This window comes from Megalops cyprinoides, chromosome 5, assembly GCF_013368585.1.
Source record: "Megalops cyprinoides isolate fMegCyp1 chromosome 5, fMegCyp1.pri, whole genome shotgun sequence".
Classification (NCBI taxonomy): Eukaryota; Metazoa; Chordata; class Actinopteri; order Elopiformes; family Megalopidae; genus Megalops; species Megalops cyprinoides.
Window position 1 is genome coordinate 29,344,305 of NC_050587.1, and position 27,067 is coordinate 29,371,371.

Below are 27,067 nucleotides of genomic sequence, written 5' to 3' on the forward strand. Positions count from 1 at the left end.
GCGTCAATCGCCGTGATGCTGCCGAGCGCACCAAGGGACCGCGTAGGGGACGGTACGCAGTGGGGGCTTGTGTGCACTAAATCACAGCCCAGCCGTAAATCACCCCCCCGGCCCCTCCCTGTCTGTATAGACTATCCGCACCGCTCCACTCAAACGTGGTGCGTGTCGGGGGGGGGGACACATGGCGGCCATAAATCGCCCCTTTTGTTCTCTTTTTAACACCTTCATAGCCAGCCCCGAGCCAGATTCCACTCATCTCTTTTTTAGGGCCGTGACCTCTGTGCCATATAGAACGCGTTCCGACAAGTGTCATTTTCAGGCGACGTTCCAGGTCCAAACCAGATACAGCCCCGCGCAGCAAACGACGCCCCTCGTGTTTGCTGAGGAGGAAGCACTGCCAATGTAGGAAACACTGCAGTTGCAACTTATATGTTGACATTAGACTAAACTTACAGTGGTTTTGATTTTTCAATGTCCTCGATTTCCTGGCTCAGGAGTATATAGCTGTATTAGGTGGCAGGTTGCCCTTGATAAGGGTGTCGACGAAGCTAATAATTATCAGGACTCCTTGCTCTTTTCTGTCAATGAGTGCCAGCATACAGTGCTGCCCTACCTAGCACACGGTAAAAATTGTGATCCACTCCCTGTTAGAGTATTGATGTCTGCTCCTTGAGCCGGTTGAGGACGAGTTATCGATTACTGTTAACTGTCTATGCAGATTACTGATAGGGCAGGTGTGTAGGAAGGCAGCAAGGTAGTGTGTGAGGGACAAGCAGAGATAGAGACAGAGATCTGCGGGGAATGTTAAGCCCACAGAGAAAATCAATCTTTTCCTGTTCAGAGGCCAGGGTTCGACAAAACTCAATAAATATAACATTGACTTTTATCACTTCCACAACACAGCAACAATTCGATAATATTCCTCAGGGTGGGGGTTGAGAGTAGAGAGTGGTTGATTCTGGACTGTCAAAGACTCTGCTCTAGAATACTCTGAACACTCCGGTAGAACATTAGAATCTGAGGCTCTGTCAGGGTCCAAAAGTTTAAAGATCCCACAGGTCATAGCTGTATGTACAATATGCGTCTGTCTGTGTATAGCAGTGGTCAGGAACAGGTTAACGCAATTTCATCTTCATCAACTTACTTACAGCAAATTTATATTACGCACCTGTTAAGAGTAACTTGATAAAATCTGTGTAAAAATAAAGAAGTTTGACAGTATATCAAAATGTTAATTTATTGAATATGGGCCTGCAGTTTGCTCTTTGTCTTTCAGCAAGTTTGGTGACTTCAGTCAACATTTATCATAAATTTCAGTGACTTTTAATACTGAATAAGGAACGACAAATTATCACATAAATCAAATATAATGTCAAGGACACATTGTATTTTGATTAGGCTGAGTATTTGCTTTATAGATTTTTTTCATGAGAAGTGGTACAGACATAGGACAGGAGAAACTGTAGAAAAACCACAACAATGCACCATTAACATCATATTTATTGTTATTTAGTTGCTCAATAAAACATATACAGATATATACAATATGCAGGAAAACAGAAGACTTAACGTATCTCTTCTAAAAAAGGATAAACTCAAGATTTTGAGCTGTCATTACAGTCTTCCATCTAAAGTTTCCGAGATCATTCTGAACTGATTTCCTTAAAGATTACAAGATTGCCTAACACACAGCAAATGTTCTCTTACTTTACATGTGCAATACCAATACATTATTTCTTTTCTTTAAAAACTGATCCCTCCCTCCAAGTCACCCAGGCAGTATTGAATACCAGCGTTGGACATATTTCTGAAGACCAAAAAAAACTCCTTTTCCTTCTCACTTTCAAGGAATTTTACAGGGACATTAATAAAAAGCACAAGAATATGGCAGGAGTTACAGGTGACGATCATGAACATTAAGTGAATAGGCAAATGTATGCATAAAAATAACAAAGGTTAGCAAAACTATAACAAGAATAAACAGACTTGTAAAGACTGTGGTCTGAACAAAAGTGAGCCTTTCGACAGCTTTCAGAATGCAAATTTAAAAAGGGGTGTACCTTTTCCTTCAAAAAAAAAACCCTGCTTATGGTTTTGTCTTTGTATGCCTCAATGGCCTGCCCTTTCCAGTGCTAGCTGGCGTATTCAGGCTTAGCCATTTAAAAAGGCTGAAAAGACTTGCTCTGTTTGTCAATTAAAGCGCTTTTAAAGAGCGTAGCTGAGCAGAGCCCAGTATCTCTCTGGAACAATAGGATTCCCCCTGGGGAATCCAGCAGGCACACAATGGGAGATCTTGGCAAAAATATCAGATTCCCAAAAGGAGCAATGTGAAGAGAGGACCTCCGTTTCCCTTTTAAAGTCAAAGGTGAGGGGCCCCCCCTTGAAGTGCCATGGCCCATAATGCACTGGGCACTGGCCATTCCTGCTGATGAGGTCCACTCTGTCTCTGGTCTGTAGGGCTTCTAACAAATCAAGTCACAACCCTGTGTGTTCACATTTTCACTGGCCTATCCAGATTGGGAATACTGTCTGCCTTTGAGATATGATCTGTACTGTGCTCATTTCTGTACTGTGCTCAGGGATATATATGATTGGGGGGTATAATGAAGAAATAACCCCCCTGCTTCCTCCAACCTCCAACTGGGTGGGGTCTATGTGGAGGAGGGGCCATATTGTGAGCATCCAGCTCCAAGCCTGCAGCTATTGGGCTTGCTAGACTCAATGTGTGAGAAGCGAACCAGACATCAGAACATCGACATAGGTTTGCTGAGGAGAAGCCCCCCATACAACAACACCATTAATATCAATGCCATTCCATTCCTGTCATGCAACACAGAGGAAATATAATGAATACAACAATGATAATAACATTAATAGAAATCGCCTTGGTAAATTAAATAAAAAGTAAAAATGATAAAATCAAACAAAAAAGGGGAAAAAAACAGCACAGAAAAAATACTCAACACTGGTACCATACTGCCACAGCCATTTCTGTTCATGTTGTTGTTGCCCTCCCAGGCCTTCAAATTATTATTATTTTTTATTATTTTGTTGATTTTATTTAAAAAAAAAAGGATCAGGCTGAGGTCTCTAGGCATGGGCGTCACTGCTGGGCTTGTGGCCCCCAATCTACAACATACAGAGGTGGACGTGCCACCCCTCACTGTCCCCGACCATCATCATCACCCTCACCCTCACCATCATCGTCACTCTCAACTTCTTCATCTTCATCCCCGTCTTTGTTAATTCCATGCTAGCGTTCAGGTGAGGGCGGCCACAAAGGTGCCGAAGCGGTTGGAGATGTCCGAGTGGAGAGAGCGCCAGGACGGGACGGCACCCCCACGCGGCTTGCTGTCCCCCAGCTCGTCGGTGCAGTGGACTGACAGACACTGCAGGTGGCTCCCGCCGGGGCCCGTCGGACCCGCCCCGACCCCACCCTTGCCTTGGGACAGTTCAGCAGCTGAGAGGGGGACACAAAAGTGGGACAGGATTAGCCTTTCTGTCGGTACACAGAGCAAGGGTGTGTGCTGGGAGATCAACAACAAGGTCACCGACACTGAGTGCAAAGAGGAAATCGGCCAATGCCTTCATTACGTTTAAAGCAATCAACTTGATTTATATGCCGCGCAGGAGGTAGCAGTAGTGTGTGGAATTCCTCCAAACCCCTAACAACCACAAGCATCACACCATTATGTTTTCTGAAATCTAATCCTGAAATATAACCATGCAGGAACTATTTTTTGTAGGTCTTTGACGTTTCATGAGGACGCCCTTACAGTCTTTAAGATGTGAAAAGAAAAAAATTGTCCATTAGGTTTTGAAAGATTCTGGGGAACATGTGGGAGGCGCTCAGTCCCCTACCAGAATTCTTTCCCTGCTTAAAGAAAGAATTGAGTTTCTATGAGAAAAAGCCCTTATACAGGGCTTTGACAAATATGACTCTGGCATGTTCATTCTCAGCCCGTTTGCTCAGTAAATCAAAGGGAGAGGAAGAGAAAACACCAGGGCCTCTGTGGACCTCTTGACCCAGCTGGGTCCAGCTGAATCCAGCCCGGCGCCACCTCATTACTGCGCTAATTGGCTTTGTCCCTTGGGTGTGTGGACGGAGCTGGGCCTCCACACTCACTTGATTGGCGAAGCAGCGCCTGACATCACCTCTTGCCCTCTTCAGAGAACGGAAAAGAACAAACTCCCATCATAAAGACAGGTAGGGGTCAAGAAGGCGTGGGCTGCCAGAAGCACTGTACATGGATACTACCTTGTAAGACTGTCTAGTTCAGTAAGTGACAGCAACACACACTTATCTATGAATGCACACAAACACACAAATCTGCACACACACACACACACACACACACATATCCTCACACACGCGCCTGCACATAAACACACAAATGTACACCAACACACACACACACACACACACACACACACACACCTATGAATGTACACAAACACAAATATGCACGCATACACACACAGCAACGAATGCACACACACACACACACACACACACACACACACACACACACAAACATATAAACATTACTAAAATGTGACATGACTCCAGTGGAACATATCTCTTGTTTTTTCACTTTTAAAAGCTTGGTTATATATGCCCCACATGTTATATGTCACAGTATGATGCAGATCCATGTTAACAATGGCACTGAGCACTAAAGAACCCCCCCCCCCCCACCCCCCACTCGAACATCATCAGAAGTTACAAAAAAGAACCTTCCAAATTTGCAAATGTAATGGAGATAGATTTGTGAAACACTCACTCTTTTGAGTAAAATTGCTGTTGTCATGTGAAAATTAGCACCTGCTCCATCTTCAATGAAGCCAGAAGATTGATGAGAGACAATTTGCTAACCCATGCATTAAACAGCAACTCCGGGACCAACCAAGGAATTCCCTGACATTTATGGACAACTACAGCACTAACACGTCTATATGTCTATAAATTCACCATTTTAATACATATTAAGTTTATTAATAATTAGTTTTAGTCACGTTTCATATTACCAGACTGTATGTCATGTGGGTCGAGTAAGACATATTTTACTTTTGACATGTGAAAATGAACACCTGTCCTGTTTTCTTAGAAGCTTAAAGATTGATGAGGAATAATTCTAACTCAAACTCTGTAGAAACAAACACTTCATTCAGGTGATCATAATCAGTAATGCAATATTAAAGCATCTCTAAGCATATACTCCTGACTTTCCCACACCAGTTTTGTGGAATTAATTTAATAAACAACCACATAACATCTCAACAAAATGACTCGAGTTGTTCCCGTTCAGAGTAATGGGTACAGGAGCCTCATAATTCCAATTCCAAATCATGTAAAATTTGATTGTGCATCTATGCCAACAATGACATGGAGTCAAATTAGGACACTACAATGGTCTGGACACAGACCAGATTATTTTAACTAATATATTATTTTATATGTTGTTTACTTAACTGGGATGAACTTCTCGTAGATATATGTTCCAAAAACATCCTTTAGAACCATGACCACAGAACTATACAATTAATATTACAATAGTTTTAAGGACACTATATAAATCATCAAAGTAACTATTTTCCTGTCTTTTCAAAATAATTGGCATACATGCATATGTATTTATGACTGTAATTAATAACAAGACTCTTCAGACAATGTGGAAACAGATCTGGACTCAATAGCAGTGACAGATTGTATGTTGTGTTTTCTGTAGAGAGACCAGCCTGATCACATACAGCAGCCCTGCCTTTCTTCTCCTATCACACAAACACACACAGATACAGACACAGACACACACACGCACACACACACACACACACACACACACACAGAAACAGAGAGAGAGGGAAAGAGAGGCAGCTTCACTACCGATAACGTCTGTCTCTGACGAATGAAACTATGAGCTCTTCACAGTGGCCCAGCGCCTCCCGCAACTGTCCTTTTCTTTTTAAATCTCCCTCCCTCTCTGCCAGCTGCCACCCATTGTCAGAGAACGGTGGAAGTGGCGTGCCAACAATGAGCGTCCGGGGCAAGCAGGCAGGCGGGTGAGCGCAGGGGCACGCAGGCAGGCAAGAGGCCTTGCCCCCGAGCCTGTCTGGGTCGAGACCACTGGAACGGAAAAGCGGACAGATCTGGTGAAAGGTCAGCTGGCGAGGCCCCGCCGCTCTGCCTCCCTGCCTCTCGCGGAGAGCCTGGGGACACTGGAGACGGGGGGGGGGGGGGGGCAGTGGTCGCTGACGATGGGGAGGGATGCGCTCGCCTTGCCAGAGGGCCTCGCCTCACACCTCTCAGCTCTTCTGACACCCACAGTGTCAGTCAAGCCCCCCACCCCTATCCCCCACTCCCCCGGACCACTCTAGCTGGACACAGCAGGCATTGTATCGGCCTGGATAACTAGCCAAGCGTTCACCTGCCCCCAGCTGACACACCCCCCTGCTCTGACAACACTAAGGCAGCAACCCCCCTAAAGGTCTGCAGCCGGTCCACATGCACCATGTCCCCTGGGTCAAGTGCTGATACACACACACACACACACACACACACACACACACACACACAATCACCATCTCACTAAAATTCAACTCTTTCCACTGCTGTGGAATACCTGTTAAGGTTTTAGATGACTTCCATGTATTGTTTAGGTTGAGCTGAATAATATTTAGGCTAACTTTACACAAATGTGTAGCTGTATACATATAGACTATACCACAAGGATTAATAAAGGTATAGATAGATGTATAGATAACAGTGCAGCCACAACTATGAACTTTGTATTTAAGACATACATGTTTAAATTGTGGAACCAAGAGTTCAATATGACAACACTCATTGAATTATATTTTAAATTTAAATTAGATATGTACCTTAGATGATGACAGAATAATGGTGTGAGCCCACTAATGGCGCACTCTAAAAACTGACCCTGCCGGTGCAGTCAGTCTCTCTCCTAGCAGCTCCACATATACAAGACTGACTCTACTCACTTTCTGAGCCAGTGAACACTTTAAAATTCAAAACCAACGTAAATTATCTCCTTGTCTATTTGAGCATCAGGATGCTTTTTATTCTTTTCACATAGTGACCGCATGCGCTCATGGTCTTTGGTTCTGTCTTACTGACTTTTCGGTACTGACCCAAACGACTGTCCATCCTTAACATCACTTATTATTATAAGGAGAACAATGTTCTTCTGTGCCCTTCTTTGACGTGCAGACAACTATTCAGTCCACTTTTCCCTCATCATTCTCAGAATCAATTATATTCCATAATTATCATATTATTACTCTGTAGTTGTATGGACCAACTGGAATCCTTGGGGGCTATCTTTTTCACATGCAAAAAAACCTCTATTAGCATAGGTTAATTAAACCTCTCAGCACAAAAATGAGCAGAAGGGGGACAAAGAGAGGAAGAAAGACAGTGAGAGAAAGGGAAACACCATCACCACATATGTGACATAACCACTAGCAGCTGACATATTTATGAAGAATCTCTCACTAATTACATTCTTAGAAAAAACATTCAATTTTGTGTTCAGATGCAAGTACATTTGTATCAACATATTTACTTGCTTCAAAAAAAAAACATTTTAAGTGCTGTATCAGTTTAAAAACATTTTAAGCGCTGTATCACTATTTCTCCACCAAAATTAAAGAAACTTAAGCTGCTTTGCCTGTTTGTTGCCTGTAATTTGGGTTTAAAAGACTAAATAATGAGGGAAAGGAGTTTTGTGCACAATACACAGTTTACTCTAAACCCAACCAAATGTTGCAAATTCTCCACACCACAAAGAGTCATGAGAGAGTAATGAGGAACACTAAGAATCACATCAGAACTTAAACAGAGCTGGCGTTCAATTCAGTAAGCCCTGGGTTTGAGAAGTTCTACCCTCGGCTCTTCATGAAATACTAGATATGTTAACACTATACATCGTACTATTCGTTGAGATGCGCCTTTTGTTCTTTCATCAGATTGTGTCCTTGATATATATATATATATATATATATATAGGATATTGTTGTAAGGTATCTATATATCTATAGATACCTTACAAAAAAGGTATGTCAAGATATATATGCAACAGAACATACGAAGTGAAATGGTAATATGGAAAAATAACACATTTCCCCATGTTGTAGTTAAATACAATAGGTGTATCTAACACAGGTGAATATTTCACAAGTGTCATGAGTATGTAATTTAAAAAATCGCATATCAAATTTTGTGAGTATGCATCATTATTTTATTGCTCTTTGTAAAACTGTGCAGGACTCCTAAGTGTCCATCTATGGATTAAGATTATGCAAGCATTAAACAGAACATCAAATAGATCCTAATACACCACACACTTTAAAAACCCTTCTGAGCTGAGTGATGGGCGCACTACCAATCACACATAGCTGGGCAGCAGTCTGGCAGGTTAGAGAACTGCTCTCATAATCAGAGGGCTCTAGGCTGGAATCTGGGGTCAGGCACTGCCCGAACTCCTTAACCAAATATCCATCTGTAATGGACACTCTGTGAAAAGTATAATGTGTAATGCACCCTGGGTAATACTGTCTGCTAAGCAAAGAAATAATAATTAAGTAAGTAAAGTCCATACCTTTTGGTTAATGTGTCTATACTCCACTTAACAAGTGGATAAATATACATACAGCCACAGAGTGTCTGGGAGTGTGTGTGTGTGAGAGAGAGAGAAAGTGAGAGAGAGTGCACATACACATGTGTGACGAAGAGAAATGTTGACAGTGTACAGTGCCTGTCCCATCGAGTCCTTGGCCCGTGTGATTGGGACAATTGCTCTTTCTGTCTGAGTGCTCCTGACGGAGGCATCCCGGGTCTCTGCCTCCACTGCACCCCCTCCCTGCCCTCTGCCTCTGGACCAGTGACATTAACCCCTTCATCCCTGAAAACTCTCCAGCGTGTCTTTTATACGGCCAGAGCAGCCAGTCCCACCTGTTCTGAGGTGGAGAGACAAAGCGACTGGGAAAATCGGTTTTGCAGGTTTTGTAGGGTCCTGAAAGGCCCCAGGGGTTGTTTTGTCTTCCCCCGTGATGTGCTACACAGGTCGGATTGGGGGTGCCGTTCTGCGGGGGAGAGGGGCAGGCCAGAGCAGGTAACATGAGCCGGCTACGCAGCTCAGCTAGCTGGCTTACAGACATGTGGCCCAGTTCAAAGCAGGGGTCAGCGCTGGAGAAAATAAAGCACTCCACAGGCAAATGCCTCCTCAGCCTGGCGCAATCGGTGGAGTTGGGGAGGGGTGATTGGTGTATTTGGAGGGGTAACTGGTGTGGGGGGGGTGATTGTTAGGGTAGGGTGGGGGGGAGGGGGGAGAGGGGTGACTGGCGGGAACGGGTGGCAGGCAAACGTTCCACAGCACAGCGGGTAAACCCCCCCTCATCCTCTCGCTCTCACGCTGGAAGCTTTCCACTGAGCCGGGACATGAGGGACCAATAAACGGGAATTGGAACGTTAGGAGGGAGAGGGCGAAGCGGTCCCAGCCAGGCTGCAGCCCAGCCGGAACGGCATGCACTTCATTAAGTCCGTCGGCCGCGTCATTTCAGCTGCTTAGGATTCTTCCAACCAAATCAAATGGGAGACCCCTCTGATCTCCCAGCGTATTAAAGCAGAAAAACAAGAGTCAAGGGGAAAAAAAAAATAAAAAAAATACGGGATCATAGTAATGCGTTAAGAGAGCGGCGTCAGCACAGAGCAAAATCAATACTCAGGTTGCAGGCAGTCTGTTCGCAAGCTACAGACGGCAGGGTGGATATGAGCGCAGCACAAAAAAGGGACTGAGGAGGCACAAAAAAAGCTCTAACAGGATGGCAGGGGCCTGGCAGGGTACGAGGGGCTGACACCAGGCAGTGACACGTTATCAGCCCCCGCTCTGTTGCCACGGAATCAACCACTGCATCGGAGCGGGAGGGTAAGCCTGCTCCAGCAAGGCAGAGGGGTCAAATTTGGTTTGAGCGCCTATCCTGTTCTCCAGTTTGAAAACAGGACCCAGACACCCCTACTCTCACAGCATGCACTGCGTGACACAGTGTCAAAGTTCCCACCAGAGCTCACTTACATGAATGGTGAGAGCGAACTAGCATTTAAAACTTAGAAATCACCAACACGAGCTGCCCTGTGGTTTGCTGAAGGATAAATGGTGTTATTCTACTTGGATATTTTGGCTACTCATTGCTTCAAATTTTACCATTGCAAGTGCTGGGTGAGGTATGGGGGATCATACTGCACTGTCTAAGTGTTTTAGGTTGTTCTTATGAGTGATAAGATCCTTCTGTATATTTAGACCAGTCAACATTGCTTACAAAGCAAACTGGTGATTCAACATGCAGCACTAATTCCTTCCAGAGTTTGAGAGGATCATTTTTATCACATTCAGAAATATATTCATTTCTCTCTGGCTGAACAATACCATATATGAGGGAAGAAGAAAGAAATAACATGGAAAAAAGAAAGAGAAGAAAGAAAGCCTGTTTCTATCCTGGAGCGGGTATGACAGCCATTAGTCCACTGCTGAGCTACAGAACACAAGCTAATCCCTTCAATACAAATAACTTTTTCTCTCTCTGCCAGGGAATATGCCTCCAAAGATATGTGCCATTGGTCAACTTTTTTAATATGAATTTAATACCTATGTGACAAAGAACATACAAAGTCTATTGGCAACATGTCAACAACTCAACAGAAAAATGCATATCATTCATATTGCATGCCTGGCAGCAGCCAAGAGCTAAAGCTATTCAGTGAAGCTGGGGTATCGTGTGAATGTATTTGAGATCAGAGATAAACAGCCACTGGTACTGGAGTACTACACAAGTCTGCTTTTTATTCCGCCACAGCACTTAATTACATAATTGGATCAATTCACAGGCTAAATGAATGCAGGTGACCATATGCTCAAGGTATTCCTAGTATTTAGAGGGACCTAGAAAATATGCAGGACTGAGGCACCCCAGCAGCAAGGTTGCGTACGCCTGTTCTTGACATTAAGACATTAATCCAGCACGCAATAGCTCGGCTGTGCTTTGAGCATATCTTTGCAAAGGCAAGGAGTTTAAACAGAAGTGTGTCTTATACATCAATCCAGGAGCTTTGGAGTCCCTGCTGTGCACCCCTTTGACAAGCAGGGCATTCCCTCATGGCAAAATCCGAGGGGAAAATTCAACACGTGCCGAAACAAGTTCCTTTTTTAATGTTCTTTGCGGGAAGAAGAAACAGGACAGGGCTGTCAGAAGGAGAAATCCAGTGGGTACAACTACGACACCTTTGTTGAAGTCACCAGACTGCACTCACTAAATGCAGTAAAATACTATTGTATAGTACTGCTGCGGTGCACCACACACAAACACACAAACACACACACACACACAAACACACACACACGCATATGCGTCAAACACGTACACACAAGATCCCAGTTCAGAACTGTGCACACAAGCGCAGGCACACATACACACAGACACACATACATGCGATACAAATACACAGACACACACAAACAGCAGAAGAAGACAGCCCTCAGCTTCAGCTTCATTTCTCATATCTAGCAGTGGTTACGGTCTGAAACCACAGTGCTGAGATCTGGTCGATTTCCCCTCAGCAGTTAAACAGCACCAAGGACGCACAGTCCTCCACACTGAGGATGAACTCAACTGCAGGAGCACCTCGTCCCGCCTCTGATTGGATTTTATTCTGCTTCGTGAGAAGCTCAGGAGGAGCGGGAGGCCACAAAAGTATACGTGCCGTGCAGCGGCTTCAGACCCCAAAGCCAGGAACGGGGCCTCTATAAATCACTAGTTATGTCTGCCACAACTGACAAACGCTGCCCTATCGAGTTTCCATGTCTACAAACCACCCAGCCGCCACCAACCCCAATCCCCCCCATCACCCCTCCCCCCATCCCCGATCCCATGTTATCCAATAGAGGCCCCCTTGGCAGCCTTGACAAGTAAACTTTCATTAAGCCAGAAAGAGGGGGAAAAAACCATGCGTTAAAAATGGCGCACTGTAGTTCAGACAGCAGACCTCTATGTGTTCAGACACCAACACCACAGAGCGCAACATTTCTCGTCTCGTTCTTTCACTGAAGGGGCGGGAAAAAAACGGACCGGAATTTTTGGCCTAGCAACTCCATCCCTAATCCCTGCGATCGTAAAGATGGTTATTATTACTGCTGCGTAGGAGAGGATGTGAGAGTGCGTGATGCGCCATTGTGGAAGCCGATACGGCACACCTTGTTACAGCGGAGCGGGAACGAGGTCCGCCGCGGGCTGTTTTGCATTCCTCACAACGTCAATCACGTCTCCTCGCTTAACAAAAAAAAAAAAAAGGCTCACAATACCTAACACGCTGCTCAAGTTGTAGACGGAACAAAAAACATCAATAAAACAAACACAACTTTAATAGATCAGCTGGACACACGACCCTGCCACAACGTTTTTTTTTTCCTCCCAGTTCTAGTTTTTTTTAAAAAAAGACCCCGAACGGACCGCAATACCCCATGGGTCGGCAGTCCTTTTCAGGACCCAGTCAATAAGCCTTGTTGAAACCGATTAAATAACTTCTTAATCATGGCGGTTAAGCGTGGCGCTCCTTGCTGGCCAAGACCGGCTCAGAGCATACAATGGGAAAGGAAATCAACAGGCACTTCACCCTTTCACTTTACAGCCTTCCTGCGGTGCCGAGTGGAGCGTTTTACTGAGGCGCACGTAAACGCTTTTACAAGCCACTGAGATGATGGAGATGATGTAACAACATTCTAACGCCCGACATCCCCTCAAATCCTAAAAGAGTCTACAACAAATCGGGACACCTGCGAGGTTCTGAATCGTGCAACATTTGAATCACTTCCTGGCACCGGCTGACTCTAGACATCAGCAATGTCCATATCCGCTCGCTCACAAGTGTTCTTGCAATTGTGTCTGCTGGAGTAGAATACTGGAGAGAGCGGTGAAAAAGAACAGACAGTAAACCCAGGAAAGTCGAAAGCCGCTTCTTGCTGTCCAGCACCCCTCCCCGCGGGTCCCCACGTGCAGATGCACTGTTAACCTGTGTCAGGGTGTAATAGTGACGGGGAGCCTGCCAACACCCGGAAAGCTTGCTCCCTTCCTCGCTCCCCCACCACCCTGGCCTTATCTACCCCATGGGAGCCTCCGTCATCGCTTAATCACACCGGGGGCCGGGCGCGTGCTGTTCCAAACTGCTGCGGGAACAATCAAGGTGCAGGGCGGAGAAGGGGGGGGGGGGCTGGAGGAATTTCAGAGATTGCATTTGCGCTGAGCCAGGCATAGGTTATCTTTCTAAGATTGGGAATTACGAATTATAACACTACCTCACAGTCACAGGGAAAATAGTAACAAACAGTCTCATAACCCTATTCAATGGCTCTTCCCTTAAAAAGTCTAAGATGCTCAGGGGCACATAATGAAATAGACCAAATTTTCAGCTTGTTAGTACAATGTAGGGTTGAGTGCTTTCTGCTGGCAATCTCAGAGATTCCTTGATACTGCCATAAAAGTACAAGAGGACGGTTTTTGGCATCCGTGGCACATTTAAACGACATTCTTCGTTACGCTTCACCAACAAATGGATGTTCCCAACTGCCTGCCAGATATTACCTTTCTCTTTAACTATCTGCAATCTCTCACAGCGCATCATGACCAGGCTTGGATGAGAAATGTCAGACAACAGTACAGGCCCCTGAGATATTAGGAACTCCCTATCACACGCTGCCTCATGCATTCTGAACAGGCTCTGATGGGCCCCTAATGGACAAACTGCTAGAGTAAGCTCTGCTCCTACCTAAGCCCCAAAACCATAAGGTCGTAACACACAGTATGATTCCCCGATTTAAATACTCCTGTGATGTGTCAACCTCAGCTTTCCAAATCCTGCAGAAGCCTAATCGCAATGTGTGTCAGTTTAACTAGGAGTTCATGCATTAACATTTTTTTTAAAGAAATGCAATATGTGTGCTAGCTCCTTGACTATTTGACTAGTGTTAGCAATGGAAACACCAAATGACTTGTAACTAGCCTGGGCCTTCCCTTCACTTCTGTAGTGCCTTCTTTCATACAGGTATCAACAACACAGAGCAAATCTCACACACCATCATCCTTGCATTTCAGAATAACTACAAGCAAACACGATGTGTTGTAAGTACGTCTATTTATGTTTTTCTCAAGGATTCCTAACACAGGACACCATGCTTTAGTCCTTGGTCAATTTTTTGCTCAGCATTTATCCTAAGTCCTGCATTTCAGAGGGTTTGTAGGGGACTTCCGTTGACATCATCCTCGTCTTCTCCTTCATGGAGGGCATTGGTGCAGGCACGAGCACGTGCATTATCAACCCTTCCATGATTACAGCTGCAAACACACGGGGGGCCACCGGACTGGCTGACAGCGGAGTGCTACAGGAGAATGCTGACCACGTCTCCCTGACAGCTGTCTACCCGCCAGTCGAGGGGATCATGTGCCGCCCGCAGCTGCGCCTGCATCTGCAGACATCATACTACTCGCGTGTGTGTGTGTGTGTGTGTGTGTGTGTGTGTGTGTGTGTGTTTCAGACGCCAAAGCCACCCAACCAGTCAGGACACCGCTGGGTTTGGGGCACGGTGGCCTGTTTTCACAGGGTCTCTCTGCCCCTACTACACCATCAATGTGGCAAAGGGCAAGGGTCAAACCACCTCACATTCAGACCCAGCCATATAACACCCCATGACACCTCGTGCACCGCGAGTATGTCTCCCGACTGTAACACCTCGTTGGGACTCTCACAAAATTTAAATTTCATAAAGCCTGAAAATTCATATTCCATAAAATCCTGCGTCCTTGAAAAGACATGTCAACAAAGTAGCTGAAATACGATAAATAAAACAAAGGGAACCTACTTGCACTGACTTGCAACCAATTTACAGTCAATTCTACCTTTAATAATAAAATGCTGTTTATCTTGTACTTGCAATGTGACAAAGACTGAAAACATGCTCCAGGCCAAGTACAGAAAGTAGGCCAAGTATATTAAGTGATTTAATCCTCTCAATGCTGTTGAAGAGGAGTACAAATGATGAACACACATGAAAACAAATAACTGTCATCTCTCACCATAGTGGCAGTTTTTTTGTGTGCACTGGTGGAATACAGGAATTCCAGCATTTACATATGAAACATTTTGTGTTGTGGCTAACTTTTTAAAGGAAAAGAGGAAAAGAATGGAGATTATTATTTACTAAGTGATAAACACTGAAATTCCAGATAGCAAGATATGAAATTGAAGTATTTTGTCACTGTTCTTAAATATTACGAAACATGATGTAATCTTGTATGAATATAGAAGATATACAGATTAGTCAGCATATATAAAGTCTCCACATGAATTTCATGAATTGTAAAGTGTGATAGAGAGTAAGATATACAAAGAATAGTAACAACTACAACGACCATAATGACGTATTCGATTAGTTGGACAACACAACTGTTTATTCAATTGTTAGCTGTAATCATGCATAAATATATCTTAAAGTAGTAGTATGTTTAATCCTACAGCCAACGTTGGCCGGTATGTTGTGTATTTATTTGCCATTCTATACTTACTTGATTGCCTGATGCTTGATTATTAAGGAAAAACAGGAGTCGTCTGTATCGTGTTTATCGGTAAACGTAGAAAAACAATTACAACACATCTCAAAAACAAAACACGCCCAGCCGCTATCAGCGTAGTTGGTACGCTCTTTTCTCGAGGGAAAAATTAGAGGGGGAGAACTATGACAGGAAATCGTTCACACCTAAAAGTTGTGTTGCGTCAGCCTCTGATTTTAACCGTGTCCCTCAGACCAGTCTCTCTCCAAACACTTCGTAAAATTAATGTACGCGCAGCGCGTGGCGCACGCCGTCAACAGGGTTATATGTGTGTATATTTGCACAGCATAATGTCCTGATAACTCAACCACAATCGAGGTAGATGCAATCTAAACGCAATGAGATGTGTCATTTGAGAAACCTTTTAAAGTTTCCAAGTTTAAAATTTAGAATTTAAGTGTTATACATGTTCGGTTTTGCGCAGTAGGCTGCTTATCTAAGACCGTCGAGCTCATGATGTCGTGTAAAAAAGTTCCATTTGTTTGAATTCAGTGTTCAAAATAAGGACAATCCGCCACGCTGACTGACTGAATTTGGGGCGCATTCTCTCCAAAAGGTAACTAATAGCTCGAGTTAAATAATAAAAAAAAAAAAAACCTTTAAAATGAACTAAGAGGCCCGTTCAGGCCTCTAAATGAATAGAATTTTAAAAGTAGAAAAGCAGTTGTCAAGATGGTTCTGGTATACATTTTGTAACTGCCCAATATTATAAGACCGAATACAAGTAATCACTTATTTTGGTGTTCCTATAATTCAATACACACGACTGACTGACCTTCCACCTCTGCTCCCATCACTATGAAATTATTCCTTAACACTGAATTGATTAATCGTCGAATTAACTTTCTGTGACGTGGCCTTGTAAAACAGCCGTATTCACCAGTATCTGTAATTTGCAGCAATAATGCTTGGTGCTCTGATTCATGCACAATAATACTGCGTAATTAGTTCGTCTGACAAATTTATTTTCCCGCTGTTATTCCCACAACTTCATTGTAAATCGCTTGGCTAACCGGAGGCTCTCGTTAGTAAAGGACATATTGAGAAAGTTAATATGCAAAGCGCAGACGAATGTTTACTTCCCGTAGCTGATGAAATTTCAGAACCTCGGCTATTTAGAGCAAGTGGAAACAGATCCACCGGTATACACGGGTTATGGATTGGTTACCTGGATATGTTTAGTACAAAAATACGCATGGTCATCCACATATACCATACGTAATTTTCCATTTTCTGCTCAAAACACATTTAACTTATTTTTCTTTCATTACTGTAGCACTTAAAGTCGAACCTGTCATACACTGTGATTTGTGATATCGACCCTGCCCCAGCAAGATGCGTTTTTTTTTTTTTTTTTGTTCAGAAAAACAACTAAGAGGTGGAGAAGAAAGAAAGTGAAGAAATAAAGGAATGGGTTGCCTTGCACGACTATTGCTTTTAACTGTTTAAAGGAAATTATGGGCCGCAATGAAACACGGTCCATGTATGTCCAAACTGAGAAAAGGCGATGTTCTTGGCCTTTTCGTCTGCTCTGCATATTAACAATACTGGTTGACTTCTGAAAGAACCACCTCTCCTCCCTCCGTTTTCCCCGGTTAAACAGAACAAAGGGCAAGGGAACGCACAGAGGGAATACATATTCACGAGTGGGAAAGCGGATAGGTCCCCGTCTCTAGCTGTGGCGATCAAATTATGCGCCTCTCACACTGTCCTGCTGCCCTGTGCGGCAAGACAGTTCCCTACGCGCACGCAGACTCTGGGCGTATTGTTTGGTTCAGCGTCATCGACACAACACAAAGTCAGTACAGTAATTGTAATTAGCCCAGTATTTACACACAGTGATGTCCACATTGTCTTTACGAATTGTATTGTTTCCCACACGCACTGAAATCCTTATCCTCATCTTGTATCGTTATTGTGTCGTAGCCTATTTCAACTGCAGTTTAAATCTATCAACTTAATAGAGACCTCTGAACAACTATTAAATTTTATCTGAGACTGAAACCGACGCAAATTAGATAGTATTGAAATAATACAAACTTTCCGTGTTAGTGTTCCGATTTTTGTCAAATAAATCTAACAACAAATCCGTATACAAATGCAAGGTACCATGATGTGCTTAGGATATTAGTATATTCTAAACAGAACTTCACTCATTTTATGTTTTAATATTCGTGAACCCCTTCTACACAACAAAATAATACAACAGTCTCACGCAGAGACTAGCCAGCTTTTAAAGTGATCCAGTTATGCACATGGTTGACATAAAAATTTAATGTCCAATGATCTTATGACACACTTTCCAAACAACTTGGCTAAAATTTTAAACGGATAATTGATTTCTTTCCCCGCAGCGTGACAATTGGTCTTTTGAAAGAACGTAACAATTGTAATTAAAGGAACAAAATTAGATCCTCACAGATTGGGAGATTTAAATTCTCTTTATTTAATTGCAAATACTTTTGAATGTAACGCTTTGTTCAGGTTAGTTTTACAATTCAATAAAACGGATGATCAATTTAAGGCCAAACATCATTAAACAGATTAACTAGTACGTGTTTTAACTGCTATCAGCCATGAGCTACGTTTCGAATCCAATGGTGCACAGATGCCATCTTTTATTAGCATCTAAGTTAATTCATAGGTAATGGAAAAGAGTCAGTGTGCCGTCAAACAACAAAAGCAATAGACATCCATCTTCAAATGTGTTCATTCCTTTTACTGGAAAGTAGCAAAAGTAGGCTATACTATTATTATTTTGACATGAAATGCAATACGTTTATTTTGAACAATGTGATTCGGTTAGCAGTTGATTTCATTAAATTACCCATATCATGTTACAAAATAATTACTGCAATTTCTTTTTTACTGTAAAAAATGTTAAGGACAATATCTGTGCACGCACTCAAGACAAATAGGTGTAAATGTTCTAATGCATAATCAACATTTTGATGAACAAATCCTGTTACCATCGGCACGAAGACAAACTGAGGGAAGCTGAAGATAAAATTAAGGGGTACATTGCAACGAACTGAATACCTAATACATAAATCGTAACAATCTGATCAGCGAAACGAGACACGATCTAATTTTTATGTTAACATCTTCCCTAAACCGCAACCCCAGGCACCCAATTTATCGCGTCCCCCTGCCAAATCTAAAATCAATCTACTTTCTCAAATCAGATTAGCTCCTGGTAATAGCCTAACAAAAACAAACAGTTACCAAAAGAACGGAGAACCCCACTGTGAAACGCACAGGCTATATCACGTCAAAACCCGATTAGCTGGTCAATGCTGTTGTTCGGCCTGAAAACGGATATCAGGATACAGGAATTGTAACTATTTACTTCGTTTGAAGTTTTCCTCCTTAGCTTAATTACAAACGAAAAGTGAAAAGTAATGCATGGTGCTGGTCAAAATTGCCGCAGTGAGACTAGTATTTGTGTTAGCAATATTCAGGCATCAAATCGTTATGAATTTTCTCTGTCCGTTTGAAAATAGAAAAAAAAATCATACAATTTCACATTGTAGAAATGTAGACTATGATTCGATGCTGTGGCGGCACAAGTTTGCCAGTACAGAAGCATGCTGTTTAAAATCAAGAGACATTCAAAAATTTGGCAACAAAATCCGGGTACTTGCACCCTAATGCAAACTACTTTTCTCGGTCTTCGGTTTACGTTTGAGCATTGATAAGAAAAACTAGCAAAATTGGACATCTAGTCAGTTGCAGTTTTATCATTAAACATTTTAGGGATACTGCACATTTCACAAGTTACCTTATGACACCTCTTTAAATGACCAAGGCCTTTTATTGTCAAAAAGATATAAAACGTACCTCTACAAAGATAAACTAATTCATTCCTTTTTAACCATTTTACGTCATAAAAATATAAATCTGCTTTAGCCTCATGTGTTTCTGAGCCTTTCAAATAATTTGCTGCTGTGTTCCTACAAACTTCACTGTCAGGCTAATGGAGTAGGGAAGGCCATAATTCTAGTGTGTTTTGTGTGAAGTGAAAACAACTTCTGCTCACGTTATTATATTAGACATTGGACGACCTAAGAGAAACACTGCACATATCAAAAACCCAGGAATAATCAAGCAGTTGCGACAATGAGTAAACCAAGTTTACCTTCTTTGTTGCTGCTCTGGACCTTTGTCTTTTCCCAGAGTGCCAAAGACTTGTCATCCTCCGGCCCCTCCATTAGGGCCTTGTCGCTGGGCACATACCATGTGGCATGTTGCTCTGCCATGAGAGTGTCAAGGTCAATAGTGCTCATGGAGCCTTTCCCGGTGTCCGGGCTACAGTGTGCCAGCTCACTGTCTCCATTCTGTCCCGGGCAGTCTGCCTTCTTGCCATTCTTCATGCCCAGTGGCTGGTCCTCGGAGATGCTGAACTGCTGTCTCTGCAGCTGGATCTGAGCCTGGAGGATCTCCAGGGGATGTATCTCGTCCTGCCCAGAGGTGCTGGAGGGCGTGCGTACCTGCTCCATGCCAGGTGTGCCAGGATGACCAACTCCACCGCCGCCACCACTACTGCTGCTGAGTCCATAGCTGTCGGGCGTAGAGGTAGAGTGGTTTGTAAAGCCAATGCCCAGCTGCTTCTGCCCATTCAATAGCCCGTGGTCACCCCTCTGCAGCTTTGGGGAGCTGGTGACCAGGGGGCTGCGGATGGGCTTTGAACCGGTGGCGCTGGCATTGTTGTCTGAGCTGGAGGACACCTCGTCATCATTGCCGTAGGTGGTGCTGACGTCATCCGGGAAGTCTACATGCGGAGAGCTGGCGTCAGACTTGGCAACGCTCTGGATGCCGCTGTCCAGCGAGGACATGAGGTCCGGCTGATCCCCAAGCAGCAGTTCACCCCCCTTACCCCAAGAAGAGGGCGTGAGAGGCTTCTCATGGGGCGTACCCCCACCCCTCTCCCCAAGGCCTGCCGGGGGGCCTTGCTGGGTCGGACTCACAACAGGGTGACCGCCGTCAGAGGAAAAAAAAATCCCTGGACTCACATGCCCACTGTCCCTTTTTCTCCTCCCCCTCCCTCTCCCGCTCCCTGTTGCTGCTTTCCCCTCGCCCCCCGGGGTAGCGTCCATGTTGTAGTTTGGGGAGAGGGCGCTGGCTTCCCCCTGCACAGTCTGGCTTGTGCCACTTTGACCTGCAAGCTTATTGTTGCTATTCCCAGCGCCAGGCATCTGGCCATTCTGAGAAGCATTGCTCTGGAAATACTCAGGCCCAGCGCTGCCAGTCCCGCTCGCAGTGCTGCTATTTATGTCCTGCTCTGTTTGACTCGGTTTTCGTTTGCCCTCGTTCTGGCTCTTCTTATTGAAAGTTACATTGAGGTTTGGGGCCCCCAGGCTGGCGATCATATTCTGACAGGCAGTGGAGAGGGCTGCTAGGCAACTCTGACCAAACACGTTGTCCTTTGCATTTGTTTTGCTGAAGTTCCCCAGGGAGAGGGCCCCCAGCTTACTGACTGATGACCGCTGGCCTGGAGGGAACTCTTGCTGAGGGGGGTAGTTCCTTGGTGAGGTGTTGATCCCTGGGGGGTTGCTGTGGGGTGCCCCCTGTCGGTTTGCCCCTCCGAAAGGAAAGCCGGATTGAGCCCCCATAGGGGGTGCAGCGAAATCAGCAGGCCGCCTGTCCGTGGGTGTATTTGGAAGCACTACCCCCGCACCGGGAGACTGAATCTGCTGAAGGTTGCCCACGTTATTTCCGAACTGTGAGTGCATGCCGGGAGAATGCAAAGCCTGTACGTGTCCATCTGTGGGCATTCTCATGGGCTCCTGCATGCCCATTCCATTGACCCCGGGTCTGAACAGCATGCCGGAGCTATTCTGAAGCCCCATGTCATGAGGGCTGGCCTCCCCAGAAACGGAGGAGCCACCCATCCTGCGTGAGAGCATCTCCCCCGGCTGGTGCGGTCCAGGAAACCAGTTCTCCTGAGGTATGTGGGGGTTGTGGGCATCGAAGTTCCCCATCCTCCCTCCGTTGTCCCTTTCAAAGTGAGGCTGCGGCATATTTCCCCCCTGGCCCCCGTGCACCATGCTGTTTTGAGGGACGTCCCCATGGTGACCCAACTGCTGCAGATTAGGCTGTCTCATTCTTTGCTGCTGGTTTCTGGAAGCCATTTGCTTGATCATCATAGCCGCGTTCTGGCGTTGCTGCAGCGACTGGTGCTCAGGGCCAGCATGCTGCAAAGGGGGGCCAGGTGGGAACCCATCCATGACAGGAGGGGTGAACTCCCCTGGAAGGCCAGGGTAGGCAGAGGGGGAGAGGTGATTCTCCACACCTGGCGGGTTGTGCAAGCCGCTGTTCCAGGTACCACAGTTCTCCCCGCTGTGGTTGTTAGGAAAGTCAAATCTTGGCCTTTTTGCCACATTCATATAGGGAGAGTCAAAGTGTTGCAGTCTTTGATTGGGGGGTTGCTGGGGAGGCTGCTGTTGCATATTGAACATGTGATCCCCATAGGGATTCATATTGCGGCTCTCCAGTCTGTGGACGGGGTACTCAAACTGGTTGTGCTGGTTAGGCAGCATAACTCCACCAACCTGCATGCTGGGGTTGCCGGTGCCAGATTCGGAGTGGGGTGGCCGAGGCAGGCTTGGGGGGCAGGAGTTCTGTCTGGCCAGCATGTCTGCCTGCTGCTGCTGCATGAGGGGATGCCTGGCACCCGCCCCTGGCTCCATACCCACGGACCTCTTCCTCCCACCCCCTAACCTTTCAAAGTACGCGGCATGCTGCGGCTGCGCTTTGGAGATGCCCGGCATGCCTGCCCCTCGGGAAATTCCAGGGTTGCCGGGGAAGCTGCCGCCAACCACTTGCCGTCCCGGCCCATAGTGGGGGAGCTGAGAGTCTGATTCAGAGGGGGAGAACATGGGCACGTCGAAGTGCCCCGAGGGCGGCTCGATAGGGTAACCGTACTCGAGCGCCTCCACCCTGCCCTGCGGGGGCAGCCTGCGGGGCTCCATGCTATGGGTTTCGGAAGAGGGGGTGGGGAGGCCGTGGAAGGAGGCAGCTCGGTTAGGAGATTGATCCAGGGGAAGGCAGGGGGCAGGCACTGCGGGGTTGCCGCTGGGGGGGCCGTGGTGCTGAAAATCAGACATGGTGCCAGGCTGCTGCTGCTGCTGTGTGAAGCCCTCCCCTGCCTGGCCTTCTGCAAGTGGATCAAAACCCTCTGCAAATCCCTGCTGGGGCCCCATGCTGCCACCGTTGTAGCCCACGATCCGGCCCCCGTGCAGGCAGGATGCAGCTGGGTCTGGGCCCCCGAAAGTTCCTCCAAAGTGGGGATGGTGCTGGTGGGGGTGAGGGTGGTGACCATGAGGGTGGCTGTGGTGAGGTTGCTGGTTGTTGAAAAATCCATGCATCTGGGGCTGCTGCTGCTGAAGTCCCCCTGCGTGCATATCAGATTGGCCTCTCTGATGGAAATTATACTGTTCCCCATTTGTGTTCATATTGAGCCCCAGCATTGGAGACTCATTCAGGGAACCCATACCTGGCTCTACAGCTACGGGTGGCCCTCCAGCATGAAAACCTGGGCTTTTGAAGTGGGAATTCATGTTCATTCTTGGCTGGTTTAAGTTTCTCTCTCCTTGGCCGGAGTTTCTGCTATCAATATGAGACCCAAACTGCTCCAGCCCAAACATACTTCCCGGTATCAATCCCGCATGGCAGCCTGCTCGCTAAGGCTGCACGGCTGTCGTTGGCACCCTCTCTTTTTTGTAAATATCTCTCCCCAATTGATCAAGAAAATATAGAAGTCAGAAGGAAGAGAGGAGGGTTTTTCAGTCAAATTAACTTGACATATAAAATGTAAATATGCACAACAAATTTCGGCATTTGAAATAATCCAAATAGCATTCGTCTGCAAGATAATACAGAAAATAAATCCCGGGCAAAAAAACTTATGCGATAAACTCACCCCGAAGTTCACATTTTTGCTCCGCAGAAAACGGATATTTTAACGACCACAAAACACTTTTCTTAAAAACGAACTGCAAGCCACGAACCGAAGAAACGGTATGTCCAGTTTCCGGTTATACGCTCAAAAAAATACAATATACATCCCCTCTCTTTCCCGTGTATCATGAAGTTCAGAAGCCACGGAAACCCTTTTCCTTGACCGTTATCGTAAAGTCCTTCATTTGGGAGCGCGCTGCAACACGAACACTTTCAATTGTCATCTGCAAACGATGTGTTCTTAATCTAATTCGTATTCCCAGGTACTGCTAGGAGCACTCATTCTTTAACAAGCGAAGTTGATTTTTTTTTCCTTCCCTAGACTTGTGGTGACAGGTAGGTAGTCCACGGCAGCGGTGGAATGAACGCTTTATGTTAGTGGTCGGCGACTATCTCGTTTAACAAGTATTCCAGGTTGTTGTCAAATGTCCAAGGACTTGCAATCTAGGTTGAAGACCCCATCCTAATTTAAGCCAATGCACAAGTGCGCAAATGTTCATTCTTAAAATCAAATAAAATCTGCAAAAAAGTTTTTGTTCATTCTGCAAATGCTTTGGTCTGTCGCTAAATATCGGGACTGTGTTTAAAATACAATGAATCAGATGTTCTTGTTCTTGTTCTTATGATCCAGCACAGCGAAACCCCGAACTCACACTGTCAATAGAGAAAACAGTATTGACGACTGCGGGAGAGTCTCCTTTCCTTTAAAACTCCGATGAGTCATGAAGAGCTCAATTTATCCATACTCCACAACAACGGTGCGCCTTGACAACTGTGTTTTCTCGGTCCCGGGCATTTGCGCTGTAGACGCGGATATGCGCCGAATCCTCTTGGATTTCTCTCGCTCTCGCTTTCTTCCAATCTCTTCTTCAGCCCGCGACTCCGGTGTACTCCTCTTTCAGCTGGAAGCAGTCTAGCGCTTAGCACTGTGAGATCACCGCGATCAGAGAACCAGCAACAAGTTTTGCATTTCTGCCATCAATTTCATCCATTAGGTCCGCACCAATAGTAGGCGTCTGAGACCCAGCGCCGGGGGAGGGACTACTTCTTAAGGTAGTCTGATGCCCGGTGATTGAGCCACAAACGGAACCTCAATAATACTAAATGTTTTGAAGACCATGTCAGGTGTGTTTTCTTTTTTCTGTTTTACCAATGTCGTTTCTACAGATCTTAATATAACTGACACGTTTTATTCTACACATGGTGTAAATATAACATTATTATGTGAGAAGTACCTTTTTAGTGAGGAACAAAAGGTTCTCTCTCACGCAATTCACTATTTCTCCAAACACTAGCAATATAGAAAGTAAACTGATAATACAGTACTTTATATTCAGACGTTAGTTTATGATATATTGCAATTACTGATATAATGAATTCTTAAAGTGACAAAGAATTGGCAGCACAATGGCGCCGGTTAAAAATCGCGAAGCACAATAGCTGTCCTGGCGTTTGTAGTGAAAATGCACATTAAACATCAAATTACCATTTCTATTCAGATTAATTATACCATTAACATAATTCTGTTTACTTTGTAAATGAATCATTTACCGCGCCATTTATGCGATTGCTTATTCGCTGCCGGGAAGGCACATGGAACAATGAAACAGCATAAAGACTTGCATTTTAACTTTTGAGTAATATTTTAATCTATATGCGTAATTCGTTGCTGGTTTGTTGTGGTTTATGTGAAAGCAAAGTGTAAACATTTAATTATGCCTTAGAGAGGTCCCACATTTTATATTTAGTTTAAGGTTTGCCTCAACAAACCTTAAAAAAAAACATTAATGGGGGTGTACAAAGTTTTCTTCTTGTGGTTTTCTTGGGTTGCCCCCACTAAAATCCTGCTTAAATATCAATTAGACGTATCTATGTTGTCATATCAAAAAACAACACCAGATATGTAACACCCGGACCGAGTACAACTAAATATAAGTCCAGATAAACTTATCTTAAATGTTTAATCCATCGCAGCAAACATATGCCATAACATAAGTTAACATGTCCTGTCAGTTAACAAGTAATAAACATATGTTTTAAACTGATAACCTGTGCATTCTGTTCCTATTTTGCGATTTGAATGATAAAGTTGCTAATAATTTAATTAGCGTTATTCCTTTATTTGGTTATCAATGTCAATAAAAATCTGGATATGTAGTAGACTGTCAATTACACGAATGGTTCAGTTGTTTTCAGTGGAGCAATTTGTAGGTATTGCAATAACACCAACACGGGTTTTGAATACGCTAACTATAAGAAACTAATTAAGAAGGTCTATAACTCATCAGCAAGTGAAGGACAATGCTCGGACCCTCGATCTGAGGTGTAATGGGCTATTTATATGTCGATATGGAGTTCCTTTGCCTGCAAACTCAGAAAGCTGGTGATTAAATATTGATTTTGTTTAATTAGTTTTCTTGTGGACTATACTCCTCGCTGATGGCGAAGAGATTTCACTTCTACAGAAGAAATGGAAGTGGACATGAAAATTGTTAGAGAAAGGTGATAAGGTTGTGACTTTCTCCCACAGATTTTCTTTCAGGCGCCAGCTGAATTGACGCTCATATGCAATTGTTAATATGGTCTTCAGAATCAGTATTACATTTTTGTTAATAACAGTAGTGGAGTGGCTTGCTGTCCTAGTAATCAGACCGGCAATTTAACATGATGATTTTAAAATTTTAAATCAAATGTAATGTTCCAAATGAAACTATTTTACATTAGATAACCTATAAACGTATAAGCTACGCATACCTGGATCATTTAGGTTGTGAATAAATGAGTATCTAGCATTTGTGCAATGCAACAACAGTGCATGGGACACGAAGCGTTCCAAATACGTTTAAATTAACGTAATGGCCCACCTAGGAAAAGAAAACTTTATTGTCCTTCTCGTCTGGAGGTACTGCAGTAATGCTACCGAAAGAACGTCTGCTTGAAGGACTCTTATTAAACAGACACAGTGCCATCTAGTGGTCAACACATTCGCAGCACGGTATTCGGAAAAAAGTATGTGGAACAAGACTAATGATAAAACTCGACAATCAGGGGAAATTGCACTCTGCCGCCACTTATTTTTACAGTTAAGTGTTTGATTAAAGCAATTAATTGAAAAACAAAGAAAATGTATTTTCTTGGTTATTCACAATCTCTATGTTTTTATTTTACTTGGCATATTTTGTGAGATGGGGATTGAAAGATAAAATACAGCGAGCCTAACTCTAATTAAACTAAAACATGAGTGTCACTGAACTATTTCCACGTCAGAGACAATTTAACCATACCACTGTGTTCCGCTTTGCAAGTTGTTTTGTCAGCCAATGTGATGCAAACTGCAGCCTTGATGATTGACAAAACATCTATAGTATTGCTGCTGGCAGTAAATAAGGCACAAGAGCCAGTGTGGTATGAGCCTGACCGTCAGGAAGGGACAAAAGTC

The 27,067-nt window shown here is 44.5% G+C and overlaps 1 protein-coding gene across 1 annotated transcript; it reads right to left on the reverse strand.

Annotated features, from left to right (window-relative positions):
• Nucleotides 1–2,582: 2,582 nt before the first annotated feature.
• LOC118777344 (transcriptional activator MN1-like) lies at nucleotides 2,583–23,509 on the reverse strand. The gene is made up of 2 exons (XM_036528155.1): nucleotides 19,808–23,509; nucleotides 2,583–3,460 (listed from the first exon to the last, which is right to left on the reverse strand). The coding sequence occupies exons 1-2, from the start codon at nucleotides 23,313–23,315 to the stop codon at nucleotides 3,261–3,263; spliced, it is 3,708 nt and encodes a 1,235-aa protein (XP_036384048.1). The 5' UTR covers nucleotides 23,316–23,509; the 3' UTR covers nucleotides 2,583–3,260.
• Between the last annotated feature and the right edge of the window lie 3,558 nt (nucleotides 23,510–27,067).